The following is a 27418-nucleotide window of genomic DNA, read 5'->3' on the forward strand; positions in this document are numbered from 1 at the left end:
AATGTTTGTCTTTTTAGTTCGTTTGCGAACACCTCTTCCATTTCGTGTAGCCACTTTATGTTTGATTTGTAGACGTTGGTGAGTCCAGCTTCTGATTTTTTAGAATCTTCAATTTTTTTTCTCCTGGCTGTAGGTCGATCTTAAATTTTTTATTTTGTTCTTCGCCTCTGTCACTCCAAAGTCTGTTATATTCATTTCTTGGACTATGGCAAGAAGTGCAGCCTCACGTTTGTGTTTGTTTTTATAATCCGCAGATGAAAAATTCCACAAGCATTGGTGCAATGTATAATTTTGAATAAATTTCACAGTTGTATTATAATTCCACTTATTTGCCATTTCAATTCTTTCACAATGCAAAATGCAATTGAAACTAAATAAACAACATAAAAATCGACCGAGTGGCGAGTGAAGACCGAACGCGTGTTCCCATGCAACGAGGGAGTCAGTGATTAGCTGAGAAGGGGCAAAAGAGTGAAGAAAAAAGAAGCACTCGGCCTAGTAAACAAAATGTGATTCTAGTGACTCTCTCGCCACTACACTCGCCCACTGTTACTGTTTAAACGAAACGAGCACTCGGCAGAGTCACCGTCTCGCCGCTCTACTCGTTACGTGTGATCAAGGCATAATAAGGTTTGTCGAAATCAGTTGGTCGGGTCCCAAAATATGTAATTTCATCAAAAAGTGGGTGGTGCCACGCCCATCGTCTAATTTTCACACCGGCTCCCATAAAACCTTCTTATAAAATCTCGGAAGTAAAATTTAATATCTCTGGTGTCATTAGTTTTTGATTTATTGCACTTTTAGTAGTTTTGAACAGTACCGTTATATGGGGAGTGAGGGGGGTTATCTTGCGATTTCATCCATTTTTACATTGTCGGTAGGAGTTCTTATAATATTTGCGCTCAGCAAATTTGGTTGTTGTAGCTATAGCAGTTTAAGAGGTACATATGTACATTATATTTATTAGACCGAGCGACCATGCCTGCTTTTTCAAAAAATTTGGCCTACAAGTGCCCCTTGCTACTGCGATTCCCTGTGTCAAATTACAATTTTATATCTTAATTTAGTGCTCTTCTTATGGAACTTCATAGGTTTTCGGTTAATGGCGATTTGTGGCCGTGGCAGAAACGAAAGTTGTGTTAGTTACACCATTTATAAATATAACGGCTGAACCGATTTGGCTGAAAATTGGTGGAGAGGTAGCTTAGAACCAGGGTAAGGACATAGCATACCTTTTATATCTTTATGTCAAAGTTTAATACATACAACTCATAAATACAAAATTTATATTTCACATAATAAGCATTTGTTCAAAATTCATGTTTGTAGGAATCATTTGAATATATGCGTACAATTTTAAACAGTTTCTTCCTCAAAAATAATACAATTGCTAAGTATTTGTAATAGTAGAAAAGAACTGCAACCAAATACGCTGTGGAATTATAACTGGCTCAGTAATCAGTCGTTGAGTATGTATTATACCACGTGCATCCCAAACGACTGATGTCATAACCTTTCCATCCGATTTTTTCGTCTTTCCACGCCTGAGAACCGGTTCATCATGCAGTCCACTAGAATGACAGTTGATTGGACTTCAGTGGGAAATGATGGAGTTATGTTTCTATTGTCACACACCGACGCGAAAATTCGGTTTTACTACGATTAAAGAGAACTCAAGCACTTCTCAGAATCAGTTATTCGTTGTTTTTGTTGGATTATGAACTTGCAAGGCACCCACTTTGCACAGAGCTTTCGCCTCTTTAAGCTTAGCAAATATCTTTTCATCGGTGGATTTTCCTGAGCCCAAATTCAACAGTATTTTCCCCCAAAAAGCAATGCTTTATTAACACTCGAAATGCCTTATGATCCATTTTTTTTTTTTAAACTAACACAAGTTGCTTCATAAAAATGCTATATCTCATTAACTAATAGTTATAATCCAACTAAAAGAAATCATATAGATGGTAGTAGTAGTATTATCTATGGTTCAGCCACAGTGAAGCGTGGACGGGTCTTCTAGTATATTATAATTCTATTTCTATCTCGATTAGTTGTAGCTGATACATACATACAACCGTTAGGTGAACAAAACTATTATACTTTAAAGCAACAGGCAAGAGTATAAAAATAGAACAAGCTGTAAAGGTTATGCGTCTTACAATAAACGAAGAAAGAACGAAAGTACTAATATTCTCAACGACGAAATCAGTGTACCATACGGACAAAACTTAATATTTGGCGAGCATAACTTTGAATTGGTTGTCGGGTTTAAGATCTTGTGATAAATATTAATAATACGAACAAAATATCTGTGAAAATAAACCAAAGGATTATAGTCGTTATCAACTGCTATTTCAAGCTAAGCAAACACATAAGCCGCCGCATCCTCGATAGATCGGTGATAATTTCAATCTATTGCACACTGATTGCTCGTGAATTGACATCACCAATGAACCGCTTTTAGACCCATAGTCCCCTAAGCAAAGTTGTTTAGAATGATCCGTAGAGCATTTGCCGCATACGCGATTTTTTCCGTTTTTGGTTCCCAGTAAATCGACTCGCTCTTATGTACATATGTATGTATAAAATATTAATAAACTCCTTATGTATGTATGTATATTTTGGTATAAATATTATTATTATTTAAGTATTATTTGCATTTTAAATTATGGTTTTATGAAATCTTTGGAGATTGATATTCATACTCGTATGCAACAATTTTCGTATAATTTTCAGTTACTTTGCACTACCCCATAACTTCTCACAACCTACTACGACTTACCTATTTGGCACAATTCCGATTTCTTTGGCGCCGCGATCTGAAGGTACCGTTGGAAAGAGGAAGTCCTCCCCAAAATTCGAACATTTCAACAAGCTATTTCACCACATTAAACACACTTTACGCACATTTTTTACTTCAAATTAATTAAATTAACCTATAAACATTTAAATAAATCCATATTTTACACTTTTTGCAGGCTTTTTACTTAAGAAATCTTTATTTTAAAAATTACTTTTTACACTTGTAGTGAACATCATTTATGTGTTAACAATTATGAGGACATGGAACGCTAACATATGATAATAAGCAGATATGAGCAATTCGCTGAAATTTCTCTTTTCGCTATAATTCCTCTTTCTTTATTTAGCAATCTTAGTTCTAATAAAAAGAAGCTTCTATAAATTATATTTCAAATTAAAATGAGTATAAACAATATTTCCATGCATATACATAGATATGTTCTTATTTAAATTTAATAAACAACTTAGTTTTATTAAATAATAATAAAATACTTAGAGTTTTAAAGGAGTACTATGCGAAAGTACTTCAGTCACCTCGATATGATATAAATTTTATAATATTATCATAGAGTTTTACTTACTTGTGTATATTAAATATAAATCACATATTATACATATATACATATGTATAAGGAAAAAGTTTTCACACCCCAATTATAGCTTGGAAAATCTTGTAAAGTATTTTTTATTATAGTTAATATAGAAAAAAGAGCACCCGGGGTGACGGAAATACTTTCGCGTAGTACTTCTTTCTACGTTAAAATAAAAAAAATATATTGAGTTTCGTTATAAAATGGTTAAATTTTGGTTATTATATCTGTCAGCGCTTTCCATTTATTTTTGATAATACGGTGTTTTGTATATTAGGTGACAATATATATAATATTATTATATAATATTACTATATAATATTACTTATTTGTTTATTAAATTAAGTAAAGAACATATCCAAATGAATGGATAGAGGAATTTTTGGGAAAAAAAGAATTTCAGCGAATTTCATTATTAAATATCACATGGCAGCGCTCCATTCCGTCGTAATTTTTAGCACACACATGATGTTCACTACGAGTGCAAAATGTAATTTTTAAAATAAATATTTCTTCGGTAAAAAAACTGTTAAAAGTGTAAATGTGTAAAGTGTATGTGGATTTATTTAAAAGTTTATAGTTTAATTTAATTAATTTGAAGTGAAAAATGTGAGTAAAGTGTGTTTAATGTGGTAAAATAGCTTGTTGAAATGTTCGAATGTTGGGAATTTTTGAACTTTAAGGTCGAATATCTCGTAAACTAAGCGTTTGCGGTACCTATGTATATATATTTTTTAATCAGGAGGACTTCCTCTTTCCAACGGTACCTTCAAATCGCGGCGCCAAAGTAATCGGAATCGTGCCCTATTTTCGTAAGTATACTTGTAATCTTTATGAATCGATTTGAAAATTCGTTCTCGTTTTGCCGTTATTTATTAGTAACGAAATGAATATAAACATAAACTTATTCCTTTGTGCTTTACAAGTTTTGAAAGTTTAGTTTCGATTAAATTTTTCTCATTTGTCTGACTAGTAAGCTTCTTCAGTAGCTTTTTCGCAAAGCTCATATGAAAAAGCTTTTTTACTCGCTCTGCTTATTATATTATTTATATGAATTTGTATGAGCATAAGTATGTAGTTACATACATATGTGTTGGTGCTCACTGGAATGGCATATCGCCAATGACAAGCAACAAGTGGTCAAAGCTTATTTTCACAGCTGATTGTCAAATTATCGAACTACATGGAAGATAGATACACAGGCGCGTACGTGTTCCGAAGTTAATTATTAGAATTCCATAGTATATTGTATATATTGAAGTAATGACGAAAATAGTTGTGGCCAATGAATTAGAGGTGATCGAGCGACTTACAACCGAAATTTCGAAATGCGCGAAACGAGCAATTGTTGAAAGCGGCGTCTTTCGCGTTGGACTCTCAGGTGCGTTTGTTTTTTGTTCTTAAAGGTTGCTATGTAAGCAGCAATGTTTGTATACTTCAGTGACCTTATAGCTCTTATTCTGTATACCGAAATATACCCTGCTTTAAACAAAATAACAGTAAAATATGTATTAATTAAAAAGGTGGTTCCGTGTTAAATTTCCTAAGCAAAGCAATTCCACGTATTCAAACTGACTTGAGTAAATGGAAATTTTTCTTCTGTGACGAGCGATATGTTGACGAAACAGATCCGGAATCAACTTATGGCACTTATAAAATTAAACTGGTGCCACAAACAGAACTACAGTTACATCAATTTGAACCAATTAACGTGAATTTGCCACTGGCAGAATGCGCCGCTGACTATGAGAAAAAAATAAGAGCAGAGTTCGGTGCAAGCGTTGGTTCAATACCTGAGTTTGATTTGTTACTTCTGGGGATGGGGCCTGATGGTCATACCTGCTCGTTATTTCCCAAACACGCTCTACTCGATGAGAAAACGCTATTGATAGCACCCATTGCCGATTCACCTAAACTGCCGCCACAGAGGGTCACGATGACCTTGCCGCTTATCAACAATGCCAAGTGTTGTATATTTGCTATGTGCGGTACAAGCAAAGCAGAAATGGTTAAAGTGAGTATTGCCAATAATAACAATAACAATTCAAATAAATTTGTTTCGTTTGTTAAACATAGCGTGTGTTCGTTGATCTGGAGAATTTACCAGCTGGAAAAGTTTCGCCTAAAAATGGTGAACTACTGCTCATACTTGATGCTGAAGCTGGCAAGTATTTACAAAAATAAATCCACTTTCAAAGATATGGAAATCATAGGCTACATCTGTACATATCTCCATAATTTCTAAATAGTCTTTGGTGCTTTTAATATTATTAAATGTAATAAATTTTATGTAGCATTTGGTTTTTGTTAAAAAGTTTTGAGAAATGTTTTTTATTTAAAGCTTGTACTGGCGAAGTATTTTAAATTATGGTAAGTACATGTTTAAGAAAATTTAGATAATAAGTTTTCACATTTATTTTAATATCTATAATACTAAAATTTGGCAAGCCGTAAACAGCACCCGCTGTTTTAAAAATCACTTGATCAAAATGGTTAACCAGTTAAGTTCTTCTTGATTTTACTCCAGCAACTTGTGTTACTCAAGTCGTTGCCGTGTGCCACATCTTTGTTGTATTGTTCGCGAAGTAAGGGATCTGATGGACCCCAGTTACTTTCGGGTCTGAACGCACCATGGACTTTTTCGGTTAAACTTTTTCCTGGTTGGCGTATAATAGCAACTATTGCCCATATTGGAACTTGGAGAACACCCAAGGCAGTAATTGTCCAACCTAATGCTGAAATTGCAGACAAAATAATTTTTTATATTTGTGTTATTTTAATTCTTATGTAAGAGTTTACAATGCACTTACCATATGCCCAGCTTGGATAGTGAACATTGTTGTAGGTTAACGATTCATATGTCGCATAAAAGTAAATCAGAATCAATGTCATAATGCCGGGTGTGATGAGTGCCCAACACCAACGCCAATAGTTCCCTACTCTATGGCCTATCATGAATTCAATGTCCGTGCATAGCCGATCCACGCCATAAACCCAACCCAAAACATAGAGCTCCAGTATGCCTAAAATCAGTGCGATCATAGAAGCGCCATAGAAGTCCACCAAAGTCAAAATAAATTGGCCTCCCTAGAAGTGTATACGACCAACTAAACATAAAGAACTTTGTTATAACTGACCATCTTACCGGTGTCACATAAGCTAACCCAATAAAGAAACTAATAACGGATATAGCCAATGCACAGTGCCATTGCTTAATGTGGGGAAAGCTGTCTCGTATTGCCGTTATGGTACATGATGTCATTGCTATGTTTGAGCCGATGCCAAGAATGAAGAGCATCAGGAAGAACAATACTGAAAATATTTGCGGCAACGTTTTGAATTTGGAAATCGCATCCGGGTACGAAATAAATGCAAGTCCGGTGCCACCTTTAACTACTGTACCGATGTCATCCGTACCAATTTCATAGGCCAAATTACCCAAAATGCCAAATATGGTAAAGCCCGAAATAAGGGATGTGAACGTATCCAATGTGGTGACAATCATTGCGTCGCGATGTATGTTATGATCAAACTTGTTGTACGAAGCGTACATGATTATGTTACCAAAGCAGACGGATAGTGAGTAAAAGCACTGAGTGACGGCGGCATACCAAACCTACAAAAATTATTTATTAGATTATATTGGTCAATGCATTCACGTATGTACACACCTTAGGGTCCAGAATTTTGCTCCAATCGGGTTTTATAAAGAAGATTATGCCGTCCGCGGAACCTGGTAAAGTGACTGCGCGCACCAATAACACAGCCATGATTACATAGGGAAATAAAGCCAAAAAATACGAAGCTTTGCCTGAACTTTTCACACCTCTGTGTACAACGAAAAATATTGTTGTCCACGATACAAGAAGTCCTAACACCAGTTCCCAGTTCGGCAAACCAATGCCGTCATCAATGTTATCCTTCTCGCGCAGTACATCCTTGCTGCAGTTATTCCAGTTTGATTAAATCAGACAAAAAATTAACTAATGATATTATTTTAATCCACAACCCTTAAAACAAAAAAAAAAAACTATTTCCATAAACTCTTAGGTGTAACTTACACAAAATAAAATTCCGAACTCGAGATTATGCGCTTATTATAGTCCTTTGTTAGATTACTGTAAACCAAACTCCAATTGCCAGTTCGAACTGTGTCTATGAATTTGGCTCCATCGAGCCAACTATGGGGCGCAGAATCAAAACAATTCGATCCCCACTCCGGTCGACAGTAGGACCAGGGCAGCGGGTCACGGAATGATTGCACCAGATAGTATGCGATAAGTGCACATATGGACTCGTAATATGTAGCCAATAGGTATACCATGAAAGCCTGCCCTAAGCCAATACCTTGAAAGTGTTAGATGCAAATAGAATGTAGTAGTGAATAGCATTATGTATAGGTACAAGCGTGTACATACACTCTTGTAGATAAAACTATGATATGAATTTATGTGTTTTAGAGATATGAACTAAAAACGAAATAACAAGTTTAAAAAATAAGGTTAAAACTTAGAAAGCGGTATGCAATATGACATCGACGTAATCTGCAACATCACCGAAAATGAACATATGTATGTATGTAAGTATGACGGGCTTCAGGTACAGATCTCATGGAAGAACAAGGAAACTAAATTTTTTATAAGCCAGTTAAATGAAGACATATGGTTGTATACTTATATATTAGCCAATTGTATATACTATATACTACTTTATATACTATATTTGGTAGTAGAATATAAAAATAGATACTTATATACATATGTATGTATGTAATAAGAAGTAATGAAGTTACTGATGACATTTCAGTCGCATGCGATATATAATTTTTAGTTTATTGCATGATATATTATTGTTGATTAGATTTAGTCTCATGCGAAATATTTTTTTTAATGGCAAGCGCTTCCATTGACGAAAATTTGTAAAGCGGTAACAGCCAGCTGATGGTTGAATTTTGTGAGAATTATATTTTTTTGTTTACAAACTAATTTGCAGACAATCGCCGAATAAAGTCAATTTACACTTCGGGTTTGCGACATACGAATTTGGAGCAAACATTTACTCACATACAACCGCGCAATAATGTATTTTATACATACATACGCCCTCCAATAAAAAATTAAACTATTCACAAAATATGTACGTTTAGAACTATTTCTGTTTTTTATTAAAATCGCACTAGTGAGAATGAGATTTACACATATTTTTCGAAAAGCGGATTCACCGTAGAATCTCATTACGTCGGGCAATCAATTTTTTTTTTCTGAAAAATACCGAGGACCTACACAAAATACAGATTAAAATGATTACAGGAAATATAAATTGAACTAATAAGGTTTGCTTCTGTTCTGAAGCAGTTAGTAAGTGGTATATTTCTGTCCAGAATTTGATAATAAACATTACGTAGGATACAAACACATGAAAAATACCCGGCAATTAACAAACTAGTTCGGCTTGCGGTTGATCCGAGTTGTAAAGCTGTTTATACTCGTGTTTAGTTGAAGTAACTGCCCCTTGTTTTATTTGTTTTGACTATATATTTATCTGCTATTTGATTCACATTATAAGACAATTAAGACGGACCTATTCGGAACCACTGCGAGGAGTGTCAGTCTCCTCTTTAGGAGTAATCTGTGAATCCGAATTAGCCAGCTAAATTGCTTTTGCTTGTTGCTATAATAAGTGGAAATTAGTATTATAATGGAAATTACAATAAAGGTTTATACTAAAAAAAAACATCTGTGTTTTAATCGCGGGTTGAGTCATGACCTCTTAATTGTTAATGACGCGAGTTCGATTGTTTAAAGTTGAAACTTTCAATCACAAAACCGATTTACACTTTCGTTTTTCTTAATCGACCTATTTTTTAATGCTTCGTACTCACATCTATACATGGTCGAAAATATAGAAAAGTGAAGAAGGGAAAAGAATTGTATCTTCCTTGAACATCGCGATACAAAATTCTCTCTTTTGGTAAAGTGCCGAAGCATTTTCCCGACAGGGTACTTAGGCAAACTGTTTTGTGAAAATATTTCAATTTGACGTGTCGGCTCGAAGCAGTTTTTATTGATTAATTAAATCGATTTTATTTATGAATGTCTCACGCAATAACTGTAAAATCAGCATCATGCATACATATGCATTCCAAATGGGGCTTGATTATAACTGAATACCAAGGAAATAAGGGAATTGAATGGATGACAGGGAAATTTTTGAAAGCACAAATATGTTATATCTTACTGAGCATGTCGGTTAGTAATACAAATACAATCTTACAGTAATTATTTAAGAAACATATATAATATTAAACTTACATAAAGTACAACTCTGCAGATGAAATGGTTTTGGTATGATGAGGCATAACACTCGCGTTTATGAGCGTACTGACATTATGTAATGTGTTGTTGTTTACTACTGATGACACTCCAGTTGAAATTTCTATTATGGGTTCTGGCGCGGGCATTGTGCCAGATGCAACGCAGGCTTCACTCCATGCATCGTCACAGACTGTCCACGGTAACGGGGATTTGAATGAATCAAACAAATAGCGTACAATCATGCCCATAATGGCCACATAGTAAGTGGTCACAAACGAAATGGACAACACTTGACCAATACCAATACCTTTCAAATGATCAGAAGCATTCACAAATATGAGATGAAATTAAAGTGTTACATAGTATGACAAATTTTGCAAATAATTTACGAAAAATATTACGAATGAATCCATTAAAATACTTAGAATTGAAAGAAGAACATGCCTTGATATACAGTATATTCATGCGTACGTATGTATATACAATTAGTTGGAAATTGATTTCATAAATGCAGGAAGTGGTTTCGACTTCAAAACAATAAACTATATCCCCTTCCGGTATATTATCAACTATGTTCATATCCTCGTGTTTACTATTTATATTATCTATACGAAACAGCACCCTTTTTCTAACTTAATTACAATTTGTGGAAAGTCACATGAACTCTTTCCGAGTTCCAACGTGGAAACGGTACTTAACTATATCTATGTATTTATTTCATATACGTAGATACTTACAGTTCATTCGGATTATGACTTTGTAACTCACAAGAGGTTTTTTACTACATTAACCTAACTCGGCTGTCTTTCGATACATACTATGTCTATAGATCTCATCCGTAGTCAATGCTATCAAGAAGTAGCTTTAAACTCAACTAACATAACTGATAGATGTTAAAGGTATTGCAAATGTACACTTATGGAGTTTCACCCCTTTTAAAATTAACTACATATACAACGTACTTCAACGTCATTATGGCTATTAGAAAGCACTCTCACAGTAAAGCTTTCTCTTATTGGGCATATCTTTTGAGGTTACGTAGTAATGATTTGCTTGAACAAAAAGTTGTAAAGATGATGAAAGTATAAAACTTGCTTTGTAATTAAAATCTCTATATGAAATTTCAAGTATCATACAATCCCTTAGGTAGTGCTGCTGTCATATACATACATATGTATTTCTAATGTCTCTATTCGGTGCTGTGTTATTAGCATATAAAATTGTCTTGACTCTAAATTTTAACAATGATAAATGATTAAAGGAGAATATTTCTTAAAATAAGTTAACTTTTCCGGAAAATCGTACTATGTACATACAATCAAAATGTTATAAAACAGTTTCCTTTAATTTGTATGCTACATTTTGAATTTAATTCTGTTAACTTGTTTCTCAACTTGTAAGATATATAAGCATAAAATATGTATAACTACGTACGCAGGCATGTACTCCAGCTAAAATTCATAAGATACAGAGAAAATGAATATAGTTGCAACTAAAGATGCTTTCTTACCCTTCATCGCTGGACACAAGTTGAATACTTTCACTGATCCACTGCTCGAGAATTGTCCTATCGCCATTTCCAAATAATAAATCGGCTTACCGATTAAAAATAATACTATTAGATAAGGTATCAAGAAAGCACCACCGCCATTATCCAGCGCCGTAAAAGGAAAGCGCCATACATTCCCCAGTCCCACAGACATGGCAATACAAGAGAAAAGAAACTCTACACCTTTGCCCCACGTGGCGCGTTCATTCTTCTTAGAATCATTTTCAGATAGCTTCTATTTGGACAAAAACAAAATTGATTTGAGTTTTATTTTACAACCATATAATACCAATACTTACTGCCTCTTCATCCGAATTTCGCAAGGTCCTCGATTGGCCGCGTGCAGATTTTCCATCATCTCCAATAAAGGCTGGATTTTCATGAGGTAGCTCCATTGTATGTGTGTAAAGAAAGTGTTCTAGAAGTAAAAAGTAAATGCATGAAACCTAAATAACCAAGAAATGAATAAATAATTTTCTTGTTTAAACTAGTAAAAGTTGTTGAATTCCGAACGATTCCTTACGGTCTTTATGTACAGTGCGTTCAAAAAATAACATTTCGGTTTTCCAAAATGTAGGTAGCGTTGTTGTAATTATGGAAAATACATTGTTTTGTTATAGCTGACGTTTATTCATTACTTTCTCCAACGTTGTCACGCGTTGTCAATTATAGTCTGACATCTTGGAGGCAACTTGCAACTAATTTAGCCGAAGAAAATTTTTTGTTGACTTTAAATATTTTCTTGATATTTTGGCTTCCATTAAAGCCCAAAAATTCTCTATTGGACTGGCGTCTGGTGACTGTGATGGTCAATCTAATCTTGTTTCCATTGGGTACAGAATCTACTTCTATGTTTCGAATCATTGCCTTATTTTTACCGTGAAGCATTTCAATAAAACCTTTTTATAAAATTTTATCATTCTAACGGTGTTAAATTTTTCTCAGAAGCACCTGAAAACCAAATTAATGAGAAGAGAGATGCACCTTTTACGGGTGCTTAACACACCTTTGAATATACATATGTTATGTCCCTTTCTTAGACATACACGTATGAAGGGGCTGAACAATGCAAAAGTTGACGCATCTGTAGATATTACAAAAAGTTTTAATTATAGTACAGCTGTGTTTAATACTACAACTAAATTTAAATATTTTTTAGCTGCTCTTAGACTGGCGAGAGGTTTCATCACAAACAGGGAAACAATAGCTTTGTTCTCACTTTGAGAGATTAGTGATTCCTTCCTCCTTCTGGTTAGTCATTTATGTACATTTCCTATTTCTCCAAAATGGTCGAACACCTCTTCCAAAAAGTACAACTCGTATTTAAAGATCATCAACATAAGGAGATCGAAAAAAGTGATCGAATTGGACTCATCAGTGACCACAATTGAACAAGAGTTTATTTTCAAAACAAAAAAACACTTTTTTCTCGAAATGATCGCGTAAAGAAAAACCGTTTTTTAAAAAGCATTTGGAAATGTTTATTGTTGTCTAATTTTATATGTAATGTGTAAATTTTTATCACGATTGCACAGTCGACGATTATTACAGCCTGAGTGTAATAAAATAAAAGTATTTATTTGTAAACTCCCACTTTTTTGCACGCAAATATTACTCTCTGAACTATACTTTATAATTTTTTTTATTAATTTCATCCAGTTTGTGATTCATCTATTTTCAATATCATACTGATTATTTTCTCGTTAAATGTTCATCGTTTGCTGCTGCTTATATAATTCAATAAGTGTTTTACAATTATTGCTTTGAGCGCGCTTAAACTTGCACATTATGGTATTAGTACTGCGATAAAATACTCTAAGTTCTGATAAAATATACGCTGTATGGTGCCATGATCATGACCATATGAATCATTAATTACTTTGTATTATTTCTTTATAATTTTAAGATAATATGTATCATTTTTTGCATCTATTTATAGCCCCTTTTTTGTCCCAATGGGTGATTTAAATGAACAAACGTGATGTCACTAGTAGAATTATTTGTATTGGCTTCACTTAAGGAGGTATTCTAGTCTAAAAATTTGGAAAAACTTAAAAAGACAATTTTTCGTAATTCAATAGTTTAGATATTCAAAAATATCTCCCTGAAAGGGTTTCTCAAAATTCAAATTCTTTCCGAAGTTATAGCGGTTTTAGTGTCTTGGCAACTGGATATATTTTTTTAATTGGATAAAATAAAAAAATAAATGGAAAAATCTTTAATTTTGAGTAGCCCCCAATTTTATGAAATTTTTTTTTTCAGTTTTGCAGCTTTTTGAGATAGCGTGTTACTAACCAAGAATATTGTGTTTTCCCCCACTATTTCAAAAACGCATAACTCTATGAAAATATGTTTAAATTAATTTGTAATTCAGTATTATCTATAACAAGTCGACAAGTTGAGTTGCAATTATCTTCCCTATACTAATCGACGTGGTTGTGAGTTGATTCAATTTCAATTCAATTTTGTATTTGAAGTCGAACATAAATATCGTATACTTATATGTAATATATATTTTAAGTAAGATGGCAAAATCTAACTTCTTTTAAATTAAACTAGGAACCCATTAAACGTTTTAGCAGAAATATAAAACTTTTCTAGTATACAAATTTTAATATTTGAGGGGACTTTCCCTTTTGTCTCCAAGCATACTGAGATAAAACTGCGAATATTAAGTATTTATTTTCGTTGGAAACATCCGGTTTTTTAATTTAATTATTTTATGCCAAAGATCGATTACCTGTTAATATTGCTACTAAATGAGATACAAACAACTTGTATGTATGACTCATTACAAAAAATATCGATTATACAAGGTGCATTCCAAAGTAAACAGGACTAAAAAAAAACAGAACAACTGTTTTTTCGGCAAAATCAATTTATTTTATTCAAAATAGTCTCCTTCCAAAAGAATGTCGAACGGTTTCCATCTAATTTTATGATGAGAACACACACACTAACACATATACATATGTGGCTTAAAGTCCGCTAAAATAAGGAATACTTTTATATGTAGTATATAGGGATAATTCGTTGACCAATTTTATATATTACAAATTTACCGACTTTAATTCAACGGAATGCTTGAAATATTTATATTGGGAAGCTAAAGTAATAATGACCCGATTTCATCCGGCAAAATGAAACACTGTAATTAGATAGAGATGATATTTTATTTCTATAAGATATCCCACTGATTGACCGATATGTTCGATAAAAAGTCAGCCAGGGGCACTAGGAACCATATCCTTGGTATTTAAGGCTTGAACAGTTAGTTATTATATGTATAGAGCTGAAATCGCACTCTTTCAAAACACTACTTGTGTAACGTTTTAGTCCGATATATTCATTGGTGCTTGGTTTGTATACTGTAAAATGAAAGAATTATATGCATTCTTAAATAATGTTATACTATGTGAAGTGGTTTTCGTTCCATTTCGCCAACTTTCTCAGCGTAATATATGTAGATACATCGGAATAATGTGGCATACCGAATTTGCTTAAATTGCCAAGTACATATGTATGTGTTTTTACCTAAAGCTAAAGCCTAGCGTCTCTGACCCACTTATTTTAGTAATTTTCCTCACAAACTTTATAAGGCGAATATTTGGGGTTATAATCCAATTTCACTCCGCACTGTCCTGAGTTATTTTGGTTTATTTAGCTTAAGTGGTTTTGAAGATATGTACATTAAACATATTACCAAACAAAAATTTTTATCTCATTTGAGAGGTTAGTTATTGCACTAAATAAGATTTCCATAAAGTTAAAAGCAATTGTTTGCTGAACAAATCTATAATACTCTTTAGCAACATTTTGTGAAGGTATAAAAATATACACATATACATATGTGTACAAATGCACGTATTTACTAATTTGCATTAAGTCGAGAGATTCTCGTCTGCGAAGTAATTAATTTACGTTTGAACAAGTAAAAATCGACAAGAACACTGATATAATATATATATAATATATGTCTGTATGTCAAAAATGGATACAATCGGATCAATAATTCCCTTAGCCCTAATATATAGTACATAATAAACATATTTTCGAGCTTCTGGCTGACTTATACCGCATATATCAGCAAATACATGAATTAATTAATAAAATTTAGGAAAGAAGAAATTAGGTGAAAACTCGCTTTAGACCCCATATAACTAACAAACCTTATGCAACTGAAGGTATTTACCCGCCTTTGATCCTTTGAAGTTGCAAGAGTATGAAATGTTCAGTTACGCCCGAACTTATCTTACTTAATTAATTATTTATCAGCATATGTATCCACTACTGCTTTCAGTAAACTTTTCTCACTTTAAAAACTTCTATTATATTAATAACGATTTATAAACAGTTTATTTAAATTTGGTAAGAAAATTATGCTTTCAGAAAAGCATAATTTCCTTTAATACTTCTTACTTCTTCTTCTCCCTTACAGGCGTAGAAACCGCTTACGCGGTAATAGCCGAGTTAACAACAGCGAACAAGTCGTTTCTTCTTTTCGCAGAGTGGCGCCAATTGGCACATTCGAAGCGAAGCTAGGACCTTCTCCTCTTGGTCCTTCCAACGGGGTGGAGGTCTTCCTCTTCCTCTGCTTCTCCCGGCGGCTACTGCGTCGAAGCGTCAGAGCTGGAGTGTTTTCGTCGATTCGGACGACATGCCCTAGCCAGCATAGCTGCTGTCTTTTAATTCGCTGAACTATGTGAATGTCGTCGTATACCTCATACAGCTCATCGTTCCATCGAATGCGATATTCACCGTGACCAACGCGCAAAATACCATAAATCTTTCGCAGAACTTTTCTCTCGAAAACTCGCAACGTCGACTCGCCAGATGTTGTCATCGTCTATGCCTCTGCACCTTATAGCAGGACTGGAATAATGACTGACTTATAGAGTTTAGTTTTTGTTCGTCGAGAGTGGTCTTTACTTCTCAATTTCCTACTTAGTCCGAACTGACGTTGATATTGGTGTTGATGCTGGTTCCAAGATAGTCGAAATTATCTACAACTTCGAAGTTAAGACTGTCAACAGTGATGTAGGTGTTTAGTCGCGAGTGCGACTACTGTTTGTTTGATGACAGGAGATATTTCGTCTTGCCCTCCATTCTGGACAAAGCAGAATTAACGGCGCGGTTGTTAAAGCCGCGGTTGTTATCAACATACACCAGCAGCTCTACACTCTTATAGAAGATTGTACCTTCTCGGATTGCAGCTCGAATTATTGAATCAGTTTGTTGACGGTGGGCTTTAATCTTTCACACAATACACTCGATAGAGCCTTATATAGGATATTTAGGAGACTTATTCCACGGTAGTTGGTGCAGATTGTGAGGTATCCATTTTTGTGGGTTGGGCAAAGCGCCCTTAAATTCCAATCGTTGGGCAAGCTTTCGTCTGACCATATTTTTTAAAGAAGCTTATGCATGCTTCTTATCAGTTCTTCGCCGCCGTGTTTGAATAGCTCGGCCGGCAATCCATAGGCCCCCGCCGTTTTTTTGTTCTTCAGACGGGCAATTGCTATTTGAACTTCTTTATGGTCGGGCAATTGAACATCTGCTCTATCGTCATCAATTGGTGAATCGGGTTCGCCTTCTCCTGGCGTTGTGATTTCATTGCCAATCGGTAGACTGGAGAAGTGTTCCCTCCATAATTTTAGTATGCTCTGGGCATCGGTTACTAGATCACCTCCTTGTGTTCTACAAGAGTATGGTCCGGTCTTGAAATCTTCTGTTAGTCGCCGCATTTTTTCGTAGAAATTTCTAGCATTACCACTCTCAGCCAGCTTGTCCAGCTCTTCATACTCACGCATTTCGGCCTCTCTATTTTTCGGTAAGCAAATGGGTCTCGCTTCCCTCTTCAACTCTCGGTATCTATCCCATCCAGTACATGATGTGGTCATTCGTAACGTTCCGAGGTAGGCAGTCTGTTTTCTTTTCGTTGCGGCACGGCACTCCTCATCAAACCAACTGTTCTTTTGCATATTCCGAAAACCAATGGTTTTGGTTCCCAGTTGTACGTAAGGAGCTTGAAATGCCGCCCCACAGTTTCCTTATACCGAGGTGTTGACGAGTGCTCCCAGAGGGCAGAAGTGCAAGTCGAGTAGAAAATCGTTCGGCTATCGGTTGTCTTTGCAGCTTCTCGACGTCGAGCCTTCTTGTGTTTGTTGAAGTGCGGTTTTTGCTGCACAGAAGCGGGTGTGAATCTTGGCTGCAACAAGCCGATGTTAGGACCTCGGAGCGTACGCACTTCTAGAATACTGGAGACGTGTCTTCCGTCTATCACAACATGATCGATCTGGTTGGTGGCTTTTCGATCCGGAGACATCCAGGTAGCTTGGTGTATTTTTTTATGCTGGAATCTAGTACTACAGATAACCATATTTCCGGCCCCGACGAAGTCGATCAGCCTCAACCCACTTCTTACTACAAAAAGTTTAAGTGCCAAATTCTCTCTATAGAAATAAATCCAAATAATCAATTACTTCACGAATTTTAAAGAAGTTAAAAAAAATATGAGGGACCATGTAGAATAGTAAATTTTCTAAAAAACTATAAGATTTCCAATTTATAACGATTTTTTTCATTGATTTATATAATTCATTAGAAAACAAATTGGCCTTAAAATAATGAAATTACAAATTAATGAAATTGATACATACATTTTTTCAAATGGTTTGTAGTGATATTTAAGTTTTGATATCTGATAATAAGAAAACAATAGAAATCTGTAAAACGTAGGATCTTCCCGTTAAAATTAAGATATCATACTTGGATATATTTTCTTAGAGTTGTCTAGGAACCAATTTTTCAGAGTACCAAGCAAAAAAAATCTTTTATTGACCCACCCTAATATACATATATTATAAAATTTCTATATTTTAGGTCAAGTTAGCTTGAGCATAACTTTTCAAAACCTTTATACCATTTATTATTTTGAGATTTACCTGTTGAGATATCTCAAATTACTTCTAAAAATGAAGACGGGAGAAATTTCTACTTTTTAAAAGTTAAAAGTTAAAAGTTTACAATATGCGAATTTTTGAAGTTGATTAGTATTAAATAATACATGTGTATACTACAATTTATCTCAGTAGACAATTTTATTGGCCATGTCATTAACCATTGTTAGACTGATTGCACATTTTAAAATTATTGCCGAGATAAAAGCATTCATAAACAAGTACATGCATAATTGCTATGCTTATTTATCATGTGAATGTGTACTTAAAGTTTTAGTGGCGTACACGATAAATATATCAAGGAGGTACTAGGTATACTCTGCATTTTCTTATAATTCCGTTTAAAATATTATAAATTCATATATTTTCAGAATTATTTTGAATTATTTTCGTTTTTTTCCATTTATCCATAAATAAGATCTACAAGCACTTGACTCCTCTTATAGGCTCCTGTTACACCGAGTTACTCGAAAGAGTACACAGAACTCTTTATACTAGTTAAAAAAAAATAATAATAAAGTGCTTTAGTCTGAAGTTGCACAAAAATTCATATTCAGCTGTTCAAATAGAGTGTGTCTGTGTAGACGGAGATATGTTCAAAGTATCCACTCTACTGTCATAAGAGACTATACAGAAAGTACACAAGTGCATGCATACATATGTAAGTGTCTAAGTATTTGCTTGTTAAAAGTCGATTTTTTTCTGCTACAAACAAAGTAGTACTGGGGTGGAGAAAAATGCTTAGGCTGAAAAATTTAATTAATAATGACGGACACAAATGCGCCTGTTGATTTTTTACCATGGCTGAGGGAGGCTATGAAAAAAAAACCATAGTTTTTCCCATTTGCAAAAATTCGTTAATGTGATTCGTTCCTTTGAGAATCTAATGATAATTCACTCAATGACCTAACAAAACTTCCAGGGTGTTTTTTGTGATTCATTTGCTAAGTACGGTTGCTACGAAATTTAATAAACCAGTACTTCACCTTTGAATTTGTTGATACAGATTTAACGCAACACTTATGCGGCTGTGGTTTTGCAACCGCGGCGTTTTCTAATAAAAAATACTAGGTAAGGTTACTCTGAGACCAACTATAGAACTATGAAGATATGTCACGCAACTTGGATAGAATTGCAGTAACAGTATTACGATAGTACTCTAAGCCAAGATTAAATATAAGGAATGCTACTGGAGCGATATTGTAGAAGGGTTGGGTATTACTATTACGGTATTATTTGAATATGAGTGAAGCAGTTAGTACGTTAACAACATAAATATAAATAACTTTATACATATGTTCGTTGATTGTTCGTTAATTTTTTACCAAAAAGAATAGTAAAGATGCCACAGTGACTTTTTTCTATTTAGAAAAATAAAAAAAACGTTAAGGCACCGTCGTTTTACAAGATAGTGAAAATAGCTGAGAAAGCTACAAGCTATCTCAAAAATCAAGCTTGGAAAATATTCCAACGATTGAAAGAAGCGCTGGGATAAGTGCATAATATAGAATGGAGACTATTTTGATGGCAACAACATTGACATAGACAGATGAATACATATTTTTTTCAAAAAAATTAAATTCCAGTCAAAAACCTGATATACATATAATCGAAAAAGTACGGTACTATAAAGAAAACAGCAATTGCCTCTGCGCACAAATTAATTGCACATATGAATGTACATGCGTTTGTTTCATGTAATATTAGCTGAAGAAATTTTGTTGCTGTCATTGTCGCTTTGTCATGTATAGTCAATTCATGACCGCGAGTCACATGCGTTGTTGGGCCCTAGTTTACTTACGCTGACACAGTGAATACCCGATCAGCAACATATTATGCAGCCATCTCATACGTGGAACCGCTAGCAATAACACTAACTCTTGAACAAAGTAACAACAACAACTTATGGGTATAACAAAGCTCGAAATCAAGGAAATTGCATATACGTCATACTGAGCTACTAGGTCTCGGTACTGTTGAGCAGTCATAGCCAGTTTTGCGCTTACCATACACTTACTCCCTGATATACTATACATATGTACATGCATAACTACATAAAGACGTATACGTCTTATTGTATTCATAGTATGTTACCATGAATGAATAAAGAAAATAATATTTGGATTTTTTTTAACTGTGATTATGGATTCACGCTTAGATGCAGTCATAATTTTGTGGTTATAGTTACGAGTATAAGATGCATGGAAAAATTGAACTTTATTAGTTGAAATATCATATTTAAGCGTTAAAAATAAAAAAGTCAGGAAAGGCTAAGTTCAAGTGCAACCGAACATTATACACTCTTGCAACTTGCAAGAATCAAAGCCAGGGAAACCGTTAACCAGAGGATAGGAATTCAAGCAATTACATATATATGTACATACACAGTTGAACTTCCCTAACTTTAATCACCATAATACACAAAAAACTTCGAGTTATGGAAATTCCTATATATACATATGTATGTACATATATATTTGTATATATACTCCTACATATAATTTTGTTAGAAAAACGAACATCATATAGTAACTATCTTGGAGTTGGGAGCAGTATCGATCTCATTTTATCTATTTTTGTTAATAATACATACTAATAAAATGTTCCCTGAGATTCAGTAAGGTAGCTAAATACCATCACCAATCATATGGAGTTTTCACCCAATTTTCTCCATTTTAAGCACAAAGACATGCTGTTATCGGCAAAACACGCTCTCTCATTTTCAGTGAGAGTACTCATCTTGGTCGATATATGCCGGAGATAATCCCTTATCCCTGATATATGCAGTATAAAGTCAACTGGAAGTTCGAAAATCGTGTTGCGTATGTGGAAGCTAAGGGAAGGGGATAGGCGTGGTTGCAGTCCGATTTCGCCCATTTTCACACTGTGAAATAAGAATATGTATCGAATTTCGTTAAAATCAATCGAGCAGGTCCTGAGGTATGTGATTTTACTTCAAAGTGAGCGATGCCACGCCTATTGACCAGTTTTTACACCGGCTCCTATAAAGATGTCGCATACTATCTCGGGAGTAAAATTTAAAATCTCTGAAGTAGTTAGCTGTCGATTTGTTCTGTCCGCGGGGTTATAATCCGATTTCACCCATTTTCACATTGTCGGTAGGGGTTTTTGTGAGATTTATCTTGAGCTAGTTTAGGTATTTTAGCTTGAATGGTTTGGGAGATATTTTATAGGTATGCTTTATGGTATGGTGATACCGTTAGGTGACAAAACTGTTATACTCTGTAGAAACATGTTGTAAGAGTATAATAATTAGAGATATATCAGCACAGTCGTATGTGTACATAATATGAGTAAGTGAGGTGTTGTTGAATGTATAGAAATTGGCATTGACTTATGTATTAATTATTGTTTTTAGTACTGTACGTCTATTGTACTGTCTTTCATAATTGCAACAAGGAAATTCACTATTCAAAATTTAGATACGTACACTCGGCGAAGAAAAAACCCACGCACTCTACAGAGTGCTTTTATATAGCGCAAAACTTGGATTCATACTATTCTAAGTTAAACATTTTTCTTTGAGGGTCAACCACTTTTATTTAGTTTATGTTTCAAGCATTTTTATATTAAAACTTATAGTTTAACACTTGTTATAGTGAAAAATGTGAAAACACACATATAACCACAGAAGTAAATTTTGTTATGAACAATAATGTAATTTTTGAACAAGTTATTTACATATTTTATGTCATATATGATTTTTATTTAGCATTAGAATACACAACGAATCAAAATAACGTATTTTGTAAAAAAAAAACTTAGTATTTTGTAGAGCAACACCCCCTCCTCCTAATAACCCACGGATATTTGTTTAGGCATCGATTCAAAAAAAAAAAAGCGTGTAAGATAATTTTTAGCTTCAAAAATATTTTCTATTTCTTTTAGACTTTTTGGACGCTTTTCTCTTATCATTTTGCCCAAATAATGCCAGCAGTTCTCAATTGGATTGAGATCTGGACTGTTTCCTGGCCACGTGAGAGACCCTATTCCATAAAAATCTTTTTGTTTTGAAACCTGTAAGTGTTTGTAATAAATTATTGAAAAATCTATTCCAATAGTTTTATGCTTTGGTTACCGCTTTGGCTCTATGAAAAGGGGCTGAAATGCCCTGAAAATAAACTTTTTGGGCGTGTTCGGACAGCTGTTCAATAGTTGGCAAAACGACTTCACTCAAAATTCCAATTTATATTTCGGCATTCACAGATCTTTTTAGAATAATTAGCGGCCCAACACCAAACTTGGTTACAGCTCCCCACACCATTAAATAAGGCGAATGCTTTCCGGTGGGCCAAACACAGTTTTCCAAAAAACGCTCCCCTTTCCTACGACGCACTGTGGCATTTCCGTCGGGTTTCAACAAATTAAATTTGGATTCATCAGAAAAATTAACATTTCCCCAATCAGATGTAGTCCAAGTGTTGTGCTATTTTGCCCACTCTAGTAGCTGTTTCTTCATTCGCGTATTGAGAAGTGGCTTTTTTGCTGGACGTCGCGGTCGGAATACAAGATTATTCAGCACATTTTGCCGTTTAATTTGTCGTTCTTGACGAGGTTTTACTGTTTTCGGACGTCCACTGCCCTTTTTTCGAGCTAATCAATTAACATATGTACCTATTTGACCTTTGGATAATTTATTTTATATAAAGCTAAGATTTCTGATTTATTTTTTGTTGACCCCACCATGTTCAACTTTACTTGTTTTCAAAGCTTATTCAAAAGAAAATACCGCAAATTCTGTAATAAACACGTGCGGACGCTAGCGGTTTTAACAATAAAGGTAAAATAATATAGTCACATGACATAACAACCAAATAAGACAAATGGTGAATTTTGAGCAAATAGTGACAGTTCAAAATAAGAATATTAGAAAATTTTCGACTGCGTGGGTTTTTTTTTTGCCGAGTGTATATTGATACATACAAGGCTATTAGCATTGTAAATGGCAGGAATCGGATCATTGTTACGCTCACAGAAAAAAATACGATTTAAGCTAGGAAGATCCAATTTTGTACAATTATTATATACCGTATACTCCTTCAACTCCTTGCCTGGTCGAGAGTACTAGCCGTAGTTGGAATAATGGCAAAGTTTAATGACATTTCATCCAATCGTTCTGAAGTTACTATGTAATTTTTTGGATTCACATGGCATTATGTCGAATAGACCTTCTAACGTGGTAAAGTAATCAATAAATAATATCTTTAATAATATTGTCCTTTCAATTGACTATGGTTTCTACTAAAATGTTCAACCTGTGTTTATTCATTGAACTAAAAAAACTTCATTTTCTTCCTTTATTTAAATTTATTATGTTTGCAACTATTTCACTTCTTTTTTTTTATATAGCATAAGAAGTGGTCTTTACCAGATTACTAAACAGTTTCAGAAGTTAAACATTTACAGAATCTTCATATCCTGAAGCAACATCCGGGTAAATTTCTTTTTTTTTGTATTTCATTCTTTTGTTAAAAAGAGCAGAATGAAGTTATGGCACTTATACATACATATGCAAATGTTTGTTTATACCGGATATTTTCAGTGAATTAGTGACGTCTAAATGGATCCAGTTGAGTTCTTTTTAATGTTTTTATTTTTGGTTTAACTTTGCCCTAACAAAAGTTAATAGTTCTTCGACAGCAGGTAGCTTTTGATGTTGCTGAACAAAGTATTGAGTTAATGCAAATAAACAGTGCTACCTTGTGACTGCGCCAAAATATATGTATATAGTCGTACATATTTGTCTTTCTATGTGTGTATATGTACATTGTAGTTCACTCACCTAGTTAAAAACTATTTTACTATACAAAAAACTGATATTTTTTACAAATTGATGTACTACGAGATGGGCTACATAACTGCCAGATTAATTTAAATATGTACATATATACTCAAGAGAAGAGTGATATTTTGAACTTTATTCAAGTCTTCCATGGTTTTATCAAAAAAATACTGATCCATCCTTGAAACTTTGAACCTCTTTTCACTGCAGGACATATACATACATACATCCAGTCTGATAATGAATGTAGACTTTACCGGTAGACACAAACCAATGCACATAGTTACATGGTACATAAACAAACTTATATTTCATATTATATGTGTATATACTTTAAGCACATATTTACAATACATATATTCTAACTCTTTTGCTGGAAAACTAAAATGGTTTAGCCTTGGCAAACGCCGGAAAAGTAATTAACATATTCATGTGTGTGTACGCTTAGCAATTTCAAGTACACATGTTGCAACAACGCGCTAAGTCAGTGCAATTCATAGAGTAAGTGTTTAATTAATGCAAATCTATTCAGACCTCTAGTATGTGGTTATTAGCCAAGAACCTGAAACTATTTGTTGTGCTTATTAAGGTATAAAACTATAATTGCTAACAGTATTCACATAATAAATCGCGCATTGACGACTCACCTTCTACTCCTATGTTGTTGTTGTTGTTATGCTTCGCTGCTTCACGGCTAATTTCAGCACTTCAATTCACAACTGACTTTTTATTCTTTTTGTGCCGGTGGTATTATTGGTGTTGGCTTGGGTAAACCTCACGCAAAGCCGAAGGAAATGTTAAACAAAAACACGGTTATTGTGGAACTGGTTGAAACCGCTTCAAACTGAAACACACAATTACATTTCAATCAATACGTAATAAGTATGTGTAAACTTTATGCACAGGCGTACGTAAATATATAATTTTATTATTTTAAGTTTTGAATTTATTGAGTTAATCTTTCTTTATAGTGTCTTTTATTTATATCTTCAAATTTTTATGTCGTATGTACATATGGCCATAATACAATTTAGAACTGATAATTTAACAACGGCACTAGGGAAATTTGCTGTTTGTCGAAGAAATTAAAATTTTTGTATATTGTATTTTGCATTAAAGTTTTAATATTCGCGCGTTTGCTTTCCTTGCATAGTTTACCGCTTTACTACTCGTTACAGCAGACTGTCAGGCCCGGCAGCCAAAACCAACTGAGCACAGATTTTTCTCAGCCAACATTTTTATAGCCAACAATTTTGCGCCTCCGCTCATTTGAAGAGTCGATCAGTGTTTACGGTGCCAAACTCAGTGAATCAACTGGCACCTGGGTCGGTATCGCACACGGCGTTTATATCTTTTAATGAGAGCGTTAATAAAGCATCATTAATGAAGGGAACGGAATACTTTAGATATAATGCCGATAAAGAGGTGTGTGCTTTTAAACTTCCGCTTGAAAGCTCCGCATTCAGTGTTATATTCCAAAAGCTTGTCAAATTAAGTTTGAAGTCTAGTGTAGTAAAATGCGCTACCAGACTCTGGAAAGGTATACATTACCTTACATACATAGCTTTATACATTTGACATTCCTTAGTAAAATTTTCGTATTTATATTGAAGTTTTCAAGCTTTCAATTTAGTGTGCTATTTTTTAAAGCATCTTTAGATGCATACACATATGTTTACTGTACATACACATTAAGAACAAGTAAGGAAGGGCTAAGTTCGGGTGTCACCGAACATTTTATACTCTCGCATGATATAGTGATAATCGAGATTTCCTTATCCGTCATTTAAATATTTTTCAAATACCGTATTTGTGTAAAGTTTTATTCCGCTATCATCATTGGTTCCTAATGTATACATATATTATGCAGAGAAGGCATCAGATGGAATTCAAAATAGCGTTATATTGGAAGAAGACGTGGTTGTGAACCGATTTCACCCATATTTCGTACATGTCATCAGGGTGTTAAGAAAATATTATGTACCCAATTTCATTGAAATCGGTTTAGTAGTTCCTGAGATATGGTTTTTGGTCCATAAGTGGGCTACGTCACGCCCATTTTCAATTTTTAAAAAAAGCCTGGGTGCAGCATCCTTCTGCCATTTCTTCCGTAAAATTAAGTGTTTCTGACGTTTTTTGTTAGTCGGTTAACGCACTTTTAGTGATTTTCAACATAACCTTTCCATGGGAGATAGATGTGGTTATTATCCGATTTCTTCCATTTTTGAACTGTATATGGAAATGCCTGAAGGAAACGACTCTATAGAGTTTGGTTGACATAGCTATAGTAGTTTCCGCGATATGTAGGGGGCGGGGACACGCCCACTTTTCCAAAAAAATTACGACCAAATATGCCCCTCCCTAAAGCGATCCTTTGTGCCAAATTTCACTTTAATATCTTTATTTATGGCTTGGTTATGACACTTCATAGGTTTTCGGTTTTCGCCATTTTGTGGGCGTGGCAGTGTGCCGATTTTGCCCATCTTCGAACTTAACCTTCTTATGGAGCCAAGGAATACTTGTACCAAGTTTCATCATGATATCTCATTTTTTACTCAAGTTACAGCTTGCACGGACGGACGGACAGACAGACATCCGAATTTCAACTCTACTCGTCACCCTGATCACTTTGGTATATATAACCCTATATCTGACTCTTTTAGTTTTAGGACTTACAAACAACCGTTATGTGAATAAAACTTTGTTGCGAGAGTATAAAAACTAAGTAGCCTATTAATAACTCAACTTTATGTTCACAACTGAACTTCATTTCAGTTAAAGCTTCGAAATTTGATATGTGTGATTAGAACTCACATTTAAACTCTTTTATGGTATTACCGTTTACAACATTCTTCTGGTGCGATTGTCGGCAATCCTAAAATTTGATCAATAAAAAGAAAAAATAATGATATTTTAAGTATTTCTCGTATATTCTCCTTTTTAGTCATGACGCCTTTCCCGAATTGATCAGTTATTTATTTCTTATTAAAATATATAGGTACTAATGCGAGTATATTATCCACAGAGCATCTGTATACAAAAATATTGGGAAGTCGAAACAGTTTTTTTCGTATTTCAAATCAAACTTCAACTTATTTATTTTTATACACTGAACAGGGTTTATTAAGTTTACCACTAAGTTTGTAACACCCAGAAAGAAGCGTCAGAGACCCTATAAAGTGTATATTTAAACGATCAGTATGTTGAACTGAACCTGTATATACAATAACTAGTCCCTCAGTTTTTAAGATATCGTTTTGAAATTTTGCAAACGTCATTTTCTCTTCAAGAAGCTGATCATTTGTCAGAACTGCCGATATCGGACCATTATAACATACAGCTCACATTTGACAATGTATCTTCACAAAAGTTGACACAGGTTATTTTTTAAGATAATAATG

General features: G+C 34.2%; 2 protein-coding genes across 4 annotated transcripts; one reads left to right on the plus strand and one right to left on the minus strand.

Annotated features, from left to right (window-relative positions):
* Positions 1-4550: 4550 nt before the first annotated feature.
* Positions 4551-5709, plus strand: LOC126754603 (probable 6-phosphogluconolactonase). Its single transcript, XM_050466712.1, has 3 exons — positions 4551-4773; positions 4916-5406; positions 5469-5709. Exons 1-3 carry the CDS (start codon positions 4656-4658, stop codon positions 5574-5576), a joined length of 717 nt encoding a protein of 238 aa, XP_050322669.1. The 5' UTR covers positions 4551-4655; the 3' UTR covers positions 5577-5709.
* On the minus strand, positions 5689-25290 carry LOC126754529 (sodium-dependent nutrient amino acid transporter 1). 3 transcript variants are annotated; one of them, XM_050466604.1, is made up of 9 exons: positions 25176-25290; positions 24665-24861; positions 11555-11673; positions 11217-11490; positions 9704-10013; positions 7064-7334; positions 6538-7008; positions 6203-6479; positions 5689-6127 (listed from the first exon to the last, which is right to left on the minus strand). In XM_050466604.1, the coding sequence occupies exons 3-9, from the start codon at positions 11648-11650 to the stop codon at positions 5886-5888; spliced, it is 1941 nt and encodes a 646-aa protein (XP_050322561.1). In that variant the 5' UTR covers positions 11651-11673; positions 24665-24861; positions 25176-25290; the 3' UTR covers positions 5689-5885. The 3 variants fall into 3 exon arrangements, with proteins under 3 accessions (XP_050322561.1, XP_050322562.1, XP_050322560.1); XM_050466605.1 differs by lacking the exon at positions 9704-10013 and adding an exon at positions 7454-7739 and having other exon boundaries at positions 24665-25236; XM_050466603.1 differs by having other exon boundaries at positions 24665-25235.
* Between the last annotated feature and the right edge of the window lie 2128 nt (positions 25291-27418).

This window comes from Bactrocera neohumeralis, chromosome 4 (genome assembly GCF_024586455.1).
Source record: "Bactrocera neohumeralis isolate Rockhampton chromosome 4, APGP_CSIRO_Bneo_wtdbg2-racon-allhic-juicebox.fasta_v2, whole genome shotgun sequence".
Classification (NCBI taxonomy): domain Eukaryota; kingdom Metazoa; phylum Arthropoda; class Insecta; order Diptera; family Tephritidae; genus Bactrocera; species Bactrocera neohumeralis.